Source organism: Lepidochelys olivacea (assembly GCF_965140295.1).
Source record: "Lepidochelys olivacea isolate rLepOli2 genome assembly, chromosome: 1".
Lineage (NCBI taxonomy): Eukaryota > Metazoa > Chordata > Testudines > Cheloniidae > Lepidochelys > Lepidochelys olivacea.
Genome location: NC_140411.1, coordinates 57,389,621 through 57,402,731, shown reverse-complemented (window position 1 = coordinate 57,402,731; position 13,111 = coordinate 57,389,621). Strand labels below are relative to the sequence as shown.

General features: G+C 40.4%; 1 protein-coding gene across 3 annotated transcripts in view; it reads left to right on the top strand.

Moving 5' to 3' along the window:
• The window catches only part of WDFY2 (WD repeat and FYVE domain containing 2), a 113,641-nt gene that overhangs the window by 68,387 nt on the left and 32,143 nt on the right, over window positions 1-13,111 (top strand). For all 3 annotated transcript variants that reach the window (XM_084618009.1, XM_084618010.1, XM_084618011.1), the window contains exon 3: window positions 7,263-7,336. In XM_084618009.1, the coding sequence (XP_084474135.1) occupies window positions 7,263-7,336 (74 nt within the window). The remainder of the gene's footprint in view (window positions 1-7,262; window positions 7,337-13,111) is intronic.

Below are 13,111 nucleotides of genomic sequence, written 5' to 3'. Positions count from 1 at the left end.
GGTGCGATATCCAGGTATGGAAGTTGGAAAGACTATTGGAGGTGAGTAAAGAGTAGGAGAGAATTCATGAGTAGAGGGGAAGATCTGTGTGTAAGGGAAAAAGAGTGGAGGATGGAGGACAAAGTCCTGAAGGACATTAATGGAATACTGGAGAGGCGAGGTGAAAGTGCAGCAAGAGGAAACTAGAATCACTGAGTCTGGTGATGAATGAATGCTTGAACACTTTTATATACAAATGTAATGCAAATCACCAAAAGTCAGGAAACTCAGTGCAGTCTAAAATTCTGCCATTAAAGGGGTCAGTCAAGACTGAGGAGTCTCAAGTAAGAACCTTTCAGATTTCACCCCTTTCTCCTATAGCACTATAACCTTTAAAATGCTTACTGGGCAAGAATCTGGTATTGGCTACTGCAGGATACTGTTCCTACAGGCCAGTGGTCTTCTTCAGTGTGGCAAATCTTAGCTACCTTCTAGAGAAGGGTTGCATTAGTTGTAGGGGGAAGTTTATAAATGATGTACACAACAGGGTGTCATGACTTTTGCTGATGCACCATGTTAAAGTCCTGTCAAGCTGCTTACTCCTTAGCAGATATGGCTCCTTAAGTGAGTTCACACAGATGTAACAGAAGTGGGGAGTGATTTTTAGAGAGGGTACAAGATCTAAGGCAGGTTTCTGCATGGAAACCCTAGGGAGAAAGCTTAAGCTGAGGCTGGTTTGTGTTGTGCTTATGAGTTGCCAATAAAGAAGAAAATATTGGGATGGGTGAGAAGGGTAAGTTTGAGCTAAGTGTGTGGGGATTCTATTCAGAGCTGGGTGGAAACCCCACCTGCTTATAGTGTACTGAAAACCAAAACTATCCTGTGAATCTGAGTTATTAACATGTAACGCTCTTCCCATCTCTCTTCCTCCCTCAGCCTTGCTCTCCCAACCAGAGAATATTTACATGTTAAGTTGACATTTTAATACTTGCTGATTGACAGACCCATCTCTTTACTGGGAAATGCATTGTACCTACTCAGTGTTTAGTTCCCCAGTAATGGCTTGTAAGCTTGGGGTCTTAGTACAGCATTGTTGTATTGATGGGTTACCGACATCCTGCAGCAGGAGTATGCTATATTTTTTGACATGTTCCAAACAAAACAAAACATGCTCAACAGGGGAAACACCCCAGTTACCCTATTCGAGAAGGATTCCAGGTGTCCCTGGCAGGCCGTTTCTTCTAACCCCCATCTGTGTCCATGGGTGAGCTCGTGGGAATCTCGGTGCTTGACTGGTCTTTATATTCCGGTATGTTTTTGAGCAACATACTGGCCACATACTCTGCTGGGGTAAAATTAGGTAGCTCCATCAAAGTCAATGAAGCTATGCTGATTTATAACAGCTGCAGTTCTGTTAATCTGACCTAAGGAGTTGTGTTCCCTTAGCTAGCTCTGTCCGCTAGGACATCTGTTCCAGCAATGGCATTCATTTGCTTTGGCTAATATTGATTTCTTTAAATATTTGCATACATTTGTGTTTTAAGATTTTTGTTACCTCTGCTCAGATCCCGTAGATCCAGAGGGTTGGGTTTTGTGTGTCTGCAAATGGTGGGTGTCCTGAGAAAACACTGGGGCATCTCATTAATTCTGTCTCAAATCAGTTCTGAGCAGGGCAATTGTAGATTTTCCTCTGTCTCCCTGTTCTGATCTTTCAGCCCAATTGACTTGTGGCATGTGAATCCTGCCACCTGCACCACTTGTCAGGCTGTCTGAAATGGCTCCCAGTTATGAGTGCCAATTTCAGGTCAGACTGTCAGGGCATATACGCCAAATTGGTGATATAGTTTACAATTAGATTTCACCAAACTAGTAACAAATATGCACTCCTGATCAATCTGTTAGTCTTACCATTTAGTCCCAAACAGTCCTTTTAGGCTCTTCAGCCTACCTTGCCACCGAGACAAACTGGACTTTGTGATACTGGTCACTATACCAAATATCACATCTCATTAAGTGACTCCCAACCCCAAAGGGTCCGTCACTTACCCCAGGTCAATGGATACTCTTGACATCACACCAAAGACAATGCTGGCAGCCAATTTCTGTAGTAAACCTAACTAAAGGTTTATTAGTTTAATAATTAAAAAAAAAATGAGTTATTGTGAGGTTTAAAGCAGGTAACATGCATTAACAGGTAAGTCAAAGTTTATAAGTCTACAATTCTTAACATTTTAGTAATCTGCTAAATTTCCAAAAGTTCCTCAGGGTTACCCAGAGTAATTCTAGGGATCCTTGTCCACTTGATTAGTATTCCACCCTGTTAGCATCCAAAACAGTTCAGAGATACATGTTCAGTTGCTGAATCCATTCCTGTAGCGTCTTTCCAGGGAAAGCAATCTGGCAGGTGTTTTCATTCACTGCATGAACTCTTCTTTTACTGATTAAATATAAACACAGTGACACGTGCTTTGAAGTTAGCGACATTTTACATTTCTAATGTTCCATTCTCGTATGATGAGTAAACATAATGTAAGCGCAATGTGATAACTGGGAACAATCCTTCATTAGTTTTCATGAAGTTTACACCTCAAGAAAATTCTCATCTAAGTACTCTCTCAAAATTTTTGATCTACGGTTAATTAAGTACAGGGATATACATAATGTAAATCGACAGCAATCAACAGATTGTAGATAAGTGAAGACCATATCATTCACATTTCCTTTGAAATAAATTAACACTCAAGTGAATTAGTACGTTTAACGTTTCTTTGATAATCACACACAAGTAAATTGGCCTATTGCTCTGCCCTGAGCTGGCCTGTCAGCCTCACCCCACCCCCAATTTTGAGGAACATCTTGCACCATCCCCCTCTCCCAATATCTTGGAAAACTTTGGAACTATTGAATATGAGTCATGCTGTTCTATCATTTCTTTCTAAGTACGTACAAGTATAATCCTACGGCTGTGGGGTATTGCCTGCTGAATTGACACATTGTGTCTTTTCTATATCACTGTTTCTGAAATCTATTGGATGAGACATGAGTGATTGTCGCTCCCACTGCCCACACACCTCTTACACCAGAAGTGACCTTGCTACCTGAGTGTGGAGTGGCATTGCTGTGTTCTTCACACAGTTCTTTTTTAGCTTCTCTAGCCAGGAGAAAGCAGCACTGGAGCGGTGACTGTCTAAGAAGACTGGTTAAGGATGTAGGTGTGGGAAAAGATGTCTCTTTGCTACCAGAATGTGCTGAAATCCCTGCTCCCAAGCATAGCCATCCCACTAGCATCACAAGAGGAAACAGACAATAAAAACGCAGACTTAAGAAGCACTACTGATCTATATGGCTAATAGGGATGGACTGAAAAACAAGCTAATATAGTTCTCATGTTCACTACACGTTAGTTGGCTTAGCAGCAGGCTTACAATGGGCCTCTAAAAGATAACTACAGGCAGCTCATCCTCCTCATGCACATGCATGAAGGCTTTGTTAGTCTTAAGCATTTGAGCACTGTTTAACCTTACTTTTGCCTGTAAATGGCCTTAAGATTATGAAAGGGATACAGTCTAGCAAAGAGAAATATACTAAGAGTGCAGAATGGATTATTACTGTAATAGAGGAGGGTGGAGTTTCAGTTATGTACCAAGAGGTAGCCTGCTCTGCCTATCTGATGTTAGTTTTAATGGTTTCAATACAAACTACTGTGATCTCGGGGAGAGTGAAATACGTTGTAAATGAGGATATGCATTAGGTAGGAAAATGATCACTTTTAAATAAAATCCGTATTGGTTGAATCCATATTATTATCCTAGGGATAATAATTATGTAAAGCAGTGGTCGCCAAACCATAGATCACAATCGACTGGTCGATCCTGGAACCTCTGCCAGTCGATCGCGATCTCTGGCCATTAAAAGTCCTGCGGCACAGCGCAGCTAAGGCAGGCTCCCTGCCTGCCCTGGCCCCGCGCCACTCGTGGAAGCAGCCAGCACGCCCCTATGGGAGCAGGGTTCTTTGTGTGCTGCTCCTGCTTGCAAGCACTGTCCGCACAGCTCCCATTGGCTACTTCCGGGAGCGGCGTGGGGCCAGGGCAAGCAGGGAGCCCGCCTTAGCCCCACTGCACTGCCAACTGGGAGTCGCCTGAGGTAAGTGCTGCCCAGCGGGAGCCCGCACCCCAAACCCCAACCCTGAGCCCCTCCTGGAGCCAGCACCCCAAATCCGCTCCTGCACCCCAACCCCCTACTCCCTCCTGGAGCTTTCACCCCTCACGCCTCCTACACCCCAACTGTCTGCCCCAGGCTTAGTCCAGAGCCCCCTCCCATACTGTGAACCCCTTGGCCCCAGCCCAGATCCCACCCCCCCCCCGAACCCCAAGATCCTGCCCCAGCCTGGTGAAAGCAAGTGAGGGTGAGCAAGAGCGAGCAACGGGGAGGAAGGGATGGAGTATAAGTAGGGGCATAGCGAGTGTATAAGTAGGGGCATAGCGAGCAGATCGAGGGACGTGATCGTTCCCCTCTATTCGACATTGGTGAGGCCTCATCTGGAGTACTGTGTCCAGTTTTGGGCCCCACACTTCAAGAAGGATGTGGATAAATTGGAGAGAGTCCAGCGAAGGGCAACAAAAATTATTAGGGGACTGGAACACATGACTTATGAGGAGAGGCTGAGGGAGCTGGGATTGTTTAGCTTGCAGAAGAGAAGAATGAGGGGGGATTTGATAGCTGCTTTCAACTACCTGAAAGGGGGTTCCAAAGAGGATGGCTCTAGACTGTTCTCAATGGTAGCAGATGACAGAACGAGGAGTAATGGTCTCAAGTTGCAGTGGGGGAGGTTTAGATTGGATATTAGGAAAAACTTTTTCACTAAGAGGGTGGTGAAACACTGGAATGCGTTACCTAGGGAGGTGGTAGAATCTCCTTCCTTAGAGGTTTTTAAGGTCAGGCTTGACAAAGCCCTGGCTGGGATGATTTAACTGGGAATTGGTCCTGCTTTGAGCAGGGGGTTGGACTAGATGACCTTCTGGGGTCCCTTCCAACCCTGATATTCTATGATTCTTTGAGTGAATGGGCGGGGCTTTAGGGAAAGGGGAGGGCTTCGGGGAAGGGGCTGGCTAGATCACTTTAACTATACTGGTACAATTAAAGCAGTTCAACCCCCTAGGGTGAATGTAAATAAGCCAGTAAAAAGGTGCTTTATATGAGAAAGGGGAATCAGGTGCATTTACACTATGGGTGGTATGAATAGAAATAGTTATACTAGGCCTATGTTGTTTAAGTGCTTTTGAATATTTATACCCAAAAGTTTTTTTTGTTTTTTTTTTTTTGGTCAGCTCCATTACTGACACATTGTTTATATGTGTTTTGGAAAAAGCATGACTTGAAAAAACAATGATTTGTCAAAATCTGATTTTCTGTGAACTGTTAATGGTATTTGCAACGGTAGTAGAAATTATTTGGATTAGACCGTAGCTAGCACTGGACCTAAACTGTAGGGTGAGAGTGGTATTAAGGATTTTATATAATCTGGTATGATACAAATATTTTCATGAAGTTTCTTTAAAAGAATAATCATTTGCCTTAAACACTGCCCTGCAGTGTTAGAAATCCAGACATAACAGCATTGTGCCAATGCACCAGCAGTTGAAATGACCTCTTAACAGAAGGTGAAACTGACCAGTTTAGTTTCACTGCTTTGAAATTGCTTTAAATCCACTAAGTAAATGGCAAAATGATGAAAAGTAAACTTTTCTATTTACCAGTTTCACTTTGATAATCTCTGGTGGTGTTAGTAGCACCGACAAAATACTTTTCATTGTGACAGCTTCCTTTTTTAACTGAAGCCTTTTTTCTTTGTTCGTTGAACATCAAGTTAGACATTCCAAAAAATAAAGTGAAAAAACAAGTAATCAGAGCCACTCTCAGACTACTTGATTGACTGTCTGTCTGTGCTCTTTGAGTTTCTGTTGCCATAAATTATTCTGTATTCTCCCCTCAGTAAATAAATCAATACAATTCTAAACTCCATATGGTGGTGCAATTTCAGTTAAATGTCCAACACAAACTTTTTTGTATTGTCTTTTCTTCATTTGATTATGCCACGAAATAAAGAACATGGAGGATCCACTGGATTGATGAATGTTCTGATACCAGTCTAGAGTGTGTGTTTAAAACAGTTGAGAAAACAAGTTGAAAATATATAGGGTATTCACTAGTTATAGAAACAAGTGCACACACCTAGTTAGGGGTCAGGGGGAGGGCTACAAAAAAACAGAACAGGAAAATCCAGTGAAAAGCAGTACTAAAAATATTTAGTTATTTATTCCTGTGATCAATATAAAATTAATGGTAAAAATCAGAAGGAGCAAGAATTCCTGGCCCCTCTGCTAAAATTGCCAGTTGTAATGTCGAACTTGTCCTGCAGAAACTTGATTGAAACTTTCAGCTACAGTATTAAGAGGCACAAAACCAAAACTATCACTACACACCTAAATTGGATTAAAAAGGCGGTTTATAAACCACAAGCAAATAGAACTCTAATTCTTAATAGAAAATTCTGACTCTACACCAACATGTTAACATCACCAGATTCTCAAAAGAGCCTAAGAAATTTTTTCAAAAGCAAGTTGCAAGAGTATATCCTGAAAATTTGTAGTGTGGTAGTTGTCTAGGATAATGTGTTTCTAGGGTATTAGATGGAATATTTTTTATCATACTTTTTAGTCATTGGTTACGATATAATCTATTTATAATAGAGATGCTTGACAACTGTAGTTCCATTATGGACTATCGGTCTTTAATTTTGTTGAAACTCAATGACATTTCAGTCCATAGGAGTTTCCTACTTCAAGAATTTAAACTGATGGGATGTAAACCTTAGAAATAATTTCTTACTTTATAGCTGAAGATCAGAAAATGTAGAAAATTAACTTCAATCATTCTGTTAAATCCACAAAAACTTTTTAAAACTGAAATGTCTTTAATATTCTTTGAGGGGTCTGTGACCCCACAACTGCTCTTGTATAGCATTTTCTGTTTAAATAATTTAATTGGGGGGGGGGGAAGTGGATCATGAAGTAAGGAGTAGTTGTATGTCTACTCATTTATTTCCTGATGTAACAGGGTTTATTGAATAGCGTTGCAGGAAGAGTATGTTTATGCTTTTCTATCATAAGGGGTAAAATAAAGAATAGCATCGTAAGTGTGTTAACTAGATAGGGACTCCAGAGCTTCAAGATCAATGAGAATCATGGTTTTGTTAACTTCATCAACATGTTCATTTTTTTCAGCTCCATGTTCATGCATGTCTTTTAACCCGGAAACAAGAAGGCTGTCCGTAGGTCTAGACAATGGTTCAATCTCAGTAAGTACATATAAATAAGATTTCCCATTGAAATACTTCCCTTTTGAGAAGTATGTATATATTATTGTGCTGAGGAATTTTAATTAGCATTGGCTAAATGACAGACTAACATTGATCCTAGCTACTAATGACACTGACCGCTCTAGTGCAGAAAACAGAAGACCCATGACAAATTTCAAACTAGCTGCTATATAAACTTGAGTTGGGTTTAGAGGAATTAGGGAACTAAACAAATTGTATGGGTTTACTTGTCCAATAACAAGTTTTTAATTTACCAACTTTGATCAAATTATTAATCACTTGTCTAAATTGGTCTCTGAACACAGCAAATGAGCATAAAGTTACTCTCAGATCCATATGATGCATCTCAACTCATACAGCTAGCTCTTTATATGGAATGTATAGCACTGTTTCAGAGCACTGTACAAAGACTGGTCCTGGTTACCCTCTTGTTAATACAATGTCATACAGGTATAATTCTCCTTTGTGAGAGACAGCTTCCTTCCATGGAGTCCGTTCTGATTTACAGCAGTGTGAACGGGTCCATTCTCCTTCAGTAACTTCTGAGATATGTATTCATGCATGTAAAGAGTTCAGAATATTGAAGCAGAGATCTGCCATGTGGATCAGAGGGGTCCCACTATTGCCACTGGATTGTAATTATTATGGAAACTGTTACTTGGGGGTCTGATGAGACTAAAAACTGTTTTTAGGGGCTCAGGTGGCAGTGGTGGTCAGAGGCATTCTGTCATTCTTTCAAATGAGAATCCTGGTACAGTTATCTGTAGCTTTGACATTTCACGGTCAGACCTTTGCCATGTGCTTTACAGGGGGCCATATCTTAACATTGATTTGGAAGCTGGAACAAGTGCCAAAGTTAGCCCACCTTCTTGGTAAGCATGGTGTCCTATAGAGAGCACAGGGCCCCCGTGCTTTGGGACCTGCCCTGGTTACCTGTGAGCTCTCTGGTAGGTTTTAAGGTGCTGGCTTTGCATTATGAAGCCTGAAATGACCTGGGAACGCCTGCCTGAGACTGCATCTCCCCATTATATTCTGCTACAGCTGCAGTCAGCAGAAGTGCAGATGCTAAATCCTCATTAATCTAATACAGAATGTGGGGTGTTCTCTGTAAGGGCTTCAGGGAAGCGTTCCCTCCAGTCTGATCTAGTTTGCATTTGTCGTCTTTCAGCACACACTGCACTTGTTTCACCTGGCCTTTGAGAAGAGGGACGGGGTTAATATGCTGACCAGCATAATGGAGTGTTGGTATTTTTGCTCCAGAGTGTGTGAAAGGGGGGGTTGATTGAACTGTGTTTTGAGTTTGTAATTCTAAATAATTGACAGGGCACTTGGATCCTCTAGGAGGACACATGTTGTTTATTCTAAAGAAAGTAAATTGAGAAAAAATATGCTGTTTTTAATCTAAGAGATTGTATTTTATTAGGTTTGTTGGTATAGGGCTACATCTACACACACATTCTATTCTTTCGGGCTGTTTTTTCCTTGTGTTGGCCCTTTAAATGCTCTGCCAGTACCAGCATGTTCTACTAGCAGCAACAGCAAAAATCAGATAGCATACAGACGTTTTGTAGTATTCCCCCAACATCTGAATTAGTCAGGCCTTCAGAGGAATATCTGATGGCTGCTTTCTGAACCATTAGCAGTTATGTTCTAAAATAATTCTAAAATGTTCTAAAATATAGAACAAAATTTCTGGGAAATATTCCAAGATAACCAACTTTTGACTCAAAGTCCAGACTATTTCAGTACAGGGCAGGGGAAAAATGCTACTTTCAGAAATAAAGGAAATGTGTTAAAATACTCTCTCTACGTGCACTTTCAAAATGAGACTGATTCCAGTAATATGTCTGGCATTTTGGTGAATGGGGTAGTGTATTGTAAGAAGGAGGGTGTTTGTATATAGAGAGGCTGCATTACTGTCAAAATCAGTAGAGGGACAGATGTTCCACCAGAGCTGGTGAAAAAGAGCTGGAAGACTGGTGGCTGAGATGAATTACTGTTATGTTTCCATTTAACTTAACCTCTAGCCAAAAGTTGATTAGAATCGTTCGCCCATTTGTCATGGAGTAAAACGAAGTGGATGATAAACTTCCCTCCTTTCGCTCCTAGAAGTGACACAAGTGGTTATTTTCAGCCTTTATAACTTGTCAGCTTGGAAGTTTAAATTTATAAGCAGAACCTTTAGACAAGATGACAGATTATGAGTCACAATGATTGATTTTAATCACTGCTAGATTGCATACTTCCTTAGGAAATGGTGGCACTTAAAACAAAATCATGTTGTATTTTCTTCTTGTACTCCCATTTTGCAACCCCTTCCCCAAATCTTGGCTTGAAGTGGGGAAAGCTGTTTTTGAAGAGTACTTCTCATTCCATTGCTCACTCCAAATCTTTAGGTCTATTTCAGGTCCCTTAGAAGCTAAGGGACTCTTCCCTCCAAAAGCAAACTTTCTGCTCCAACATGAAGGAGAATTAAGCTTTGAAGGAGATGCCAGTCTCCCACGCAAGTGGCTGTGAAGAAGAAACCTCCTTTTTTATAAAGGTATCTTAAAAGCTCTGCCTCCCTTAATGGTAAGGACATTTATACACTATAACTTATTCTCCTACTGTTCTTGTTGCAAGCAAAGATCTTGCATGAACTCAGGGCTTGTCTTCATGAGCACCTAATGCATGGCAGGCTAATCTATGGCAGACTTACACTCCAGCTTGATGCAAACTCGGCATTTGTGTGGACGGCAAGCCCTCAGTTGGGCCTCAAGGAAAAGATCCCATCAAACACCCCATTCAGAACAATGACTCTTTACCATCAGGAAGAATTTATCTTAACATCTTCTATCATTTGCTCCTGCTAGATATTTAGAGACTTAGTCGTATGAAGCACTTTCAATGTCTGTAACTGAATAACTGATGATGGCTTGCTCACCCAGATTGTGGCAGTTAGAATATCTCTTTCCTCTAGAGGCAAGAAGATTAAATCGTAGTTTACGTCACCCTCCCACCCTGTTGATTCGTATTCTGTACAGAATACGATACTTCAAAACTTGAGATCTTAAACTTTATTTTGTTTCTAGAATATGCCCTGCGAATTCTACTATGCAAACTAGATCAAGGAGACTGTTTTAAATCCAGAATGAAAATCCTACTTCAAATCCAAACTCTGTGCAGCAGCCCCAACTTTCTGCATTTTCTGAAATATTTTAATCCTTAATATCCTTAATCCTGAGCAATATTTTCCGGTTTAAAAAAAAGAAACCACTTTGATCATCTTTCATAATGTCCCTTGGGGGATAAACAAACCTTACTGTTGACTATGCAATTACAGTTATCTTTTAAAGAGCCTTCCTCCTTTTCTAATCCTGAAGCCAATCTGTTTACCCCTGGGGGAATGTACTAACTAACCCACTCCAATAAAAATGCAGTCAGCCACCCTTTTAAATAAGAGTCTAAGATGGAACCTACCTCTGGATATCTGTGTCCAAACTGTATCGTCTGTCAAGTGGGATTATGAGATCCTTGAGCCGAAGTCCATTTTTTCTGCCTCTTCTACAACACTGAACACTCTGTTGGTAGCTAAAATAAATAATGTGTGAGGATAGTAGATTCTGAATCTGCTCATCGGATGTCAAGAGAGTACTATTAGGATGCCTATGTGGCCAAATTCAAGATTTTCAGATGGGAAAAGATTAAAATGAAATTCACAAAGGATGTTACTTTAATTAAAATTTTGAGGGAAAATATTGGCCTCTCTATCTCAACTTCTATTCAGAGGTCTATCTGTGGCAATGCTGATGCCTATACTGCACCAAATAAGACAAAATCATTCTTGCCTACTCAAGATTCTTCTCCCCAGTTCATGAAGGCTTTTGTAGTGGATTCAGCACTGGAACAGTCTTCCAAGGGAGTTTGTGGACTCCCCATCATTGGAAGCTTTTAAGAACAGATTGGGCAAACATCTGTCAGGGATAGTCTAGGGGTACATGGTCCTCCCTGAGCGCAGGAGGCTGGAGTTAATGACTTCTCAGGGTCCCTTCCAGCCCTACATTTTTATCATTCTGTATCTAAAACCAAATCAGACTGATGTTTGAAGGGTTCATCATAGCAAACAGTGTAGGTAAGAAGAGTCTATCAGACTTCTGAAGAATTCAGTTACCTTGCCAACCAAAAATTTGTTTATAGCAGCAACTTCCATCCTGATAGGTAGTATGTGTAACCAATGTGGGCATTCAGAATTGTAAGTGGATGTGGAAGAACTCTATTTAAACAAACAAACAAACAGCTTTTTGTTTACAACCCATTGTTGCTAGCCACAGAAGAGCAACAACCAGCTATCTTGGGGTCCATCTTTGTCAAATGTATCCGCCTCCGATTTAAGTAGTGATAGGTCTGATCCAGATGCATTTCCCTAAACACACATGCACCTCGAGTGGTCAACTAAGTGTTGCCAATTTAGTTGTTTTCCAACCCCCCCCCCCTGTAAATTCAAACACCTCTTCTAATTTCAATTCCTGGGGAAAGGACTGAGGAAATAACCCTTACAGTTTGTGGCAGATGTGTTCTGAACTTTGTGGGTGACCTCTATCTTTATGATGGACGAAGCCAGAAAGTTGCCTAACAACAACTGGAAATCAGTTGCTTTTACAATAGAACCATATTCCATGAAAATAGCAAACTAATATAGGGTTAGAAAAATGAACATTTACCTTTGTAGAGTTTTTAAAAATGAAATCCAGTGTTCTCAAAGTGGAGACTAAACAAAACATATAGGTGCAGTAGGCATGAATTTTGTGAGCAGGGCACGCTATATTAAAATACCTGTCCATTGGAGCAACCAATTCAATCATTTTTGACAAGGATAGGGGAATGAAAATGCAGTAAAAGAAAACAATGGTCAAAAGTCAGAAGGGAAGCAGAAAATTAAAAAAAAAATGTTGGGGAAACACCCAAGAATGTATAAAGGAGAATACAAAGCAAGAATGAGATGTAGCTGTGGATTTTGTATGGAAAGGAAGAAAAGATGGGTGAAACACAAAGATAAATACTATGGATTGTGTTCAGGTTAATGGAACCTTCTTTCTTATACATTGCACCTCCTGTTTTTAAGAAAGGAAAAGGGGGTTAAAGTTTGTGTATAATGATAGTTTGTCTATTTTATATCTCTGTGTTACACAATGGATAGATATTTGCTAGTATTAAAGCATAACTAGGTAATCAATACATTGGTAATCCTTAGTCTGTTTTCACCTTTGCTAGACAGTGACCATAGTATTCCCTATACCAGAACGCCATAATACTTTGTTACAAAAGCATTTGAAAAGTCTTTGACTGAAGACTAGTGATTAGTATGGTCATGTTTCAGAGTCGCAGCCATGTTAGTCTGTATCTGCAAAAAGAACAGGAGTACTTGTGGCACCTTAGAGACTAACCAATTTATTTGAGCATAAGCTTTCGTGGGCTACAGCCCATTTCATCGGATGCATAGAATGGAACATATAGTAAGAAGGTGTGTGTGTGTGCAAAATATATATATATAATATACACATACAGAGAACATGAAAAGATGGAGTAAGAGGCTAATTAATTAAGATGAGCTATTATCAGCAGGAGAAAAAAACTTTTGTAATGATAATAAAGATAGCCCATTTAGACAGTTCACAAGAAGGTGTGAGGATACTTAATATGGGGAAATAGATTCAATATGTGTAATGACCCAGCCACTCCCAGTCTCTATTCAAACCCAAGTTAATGGTATCTAGT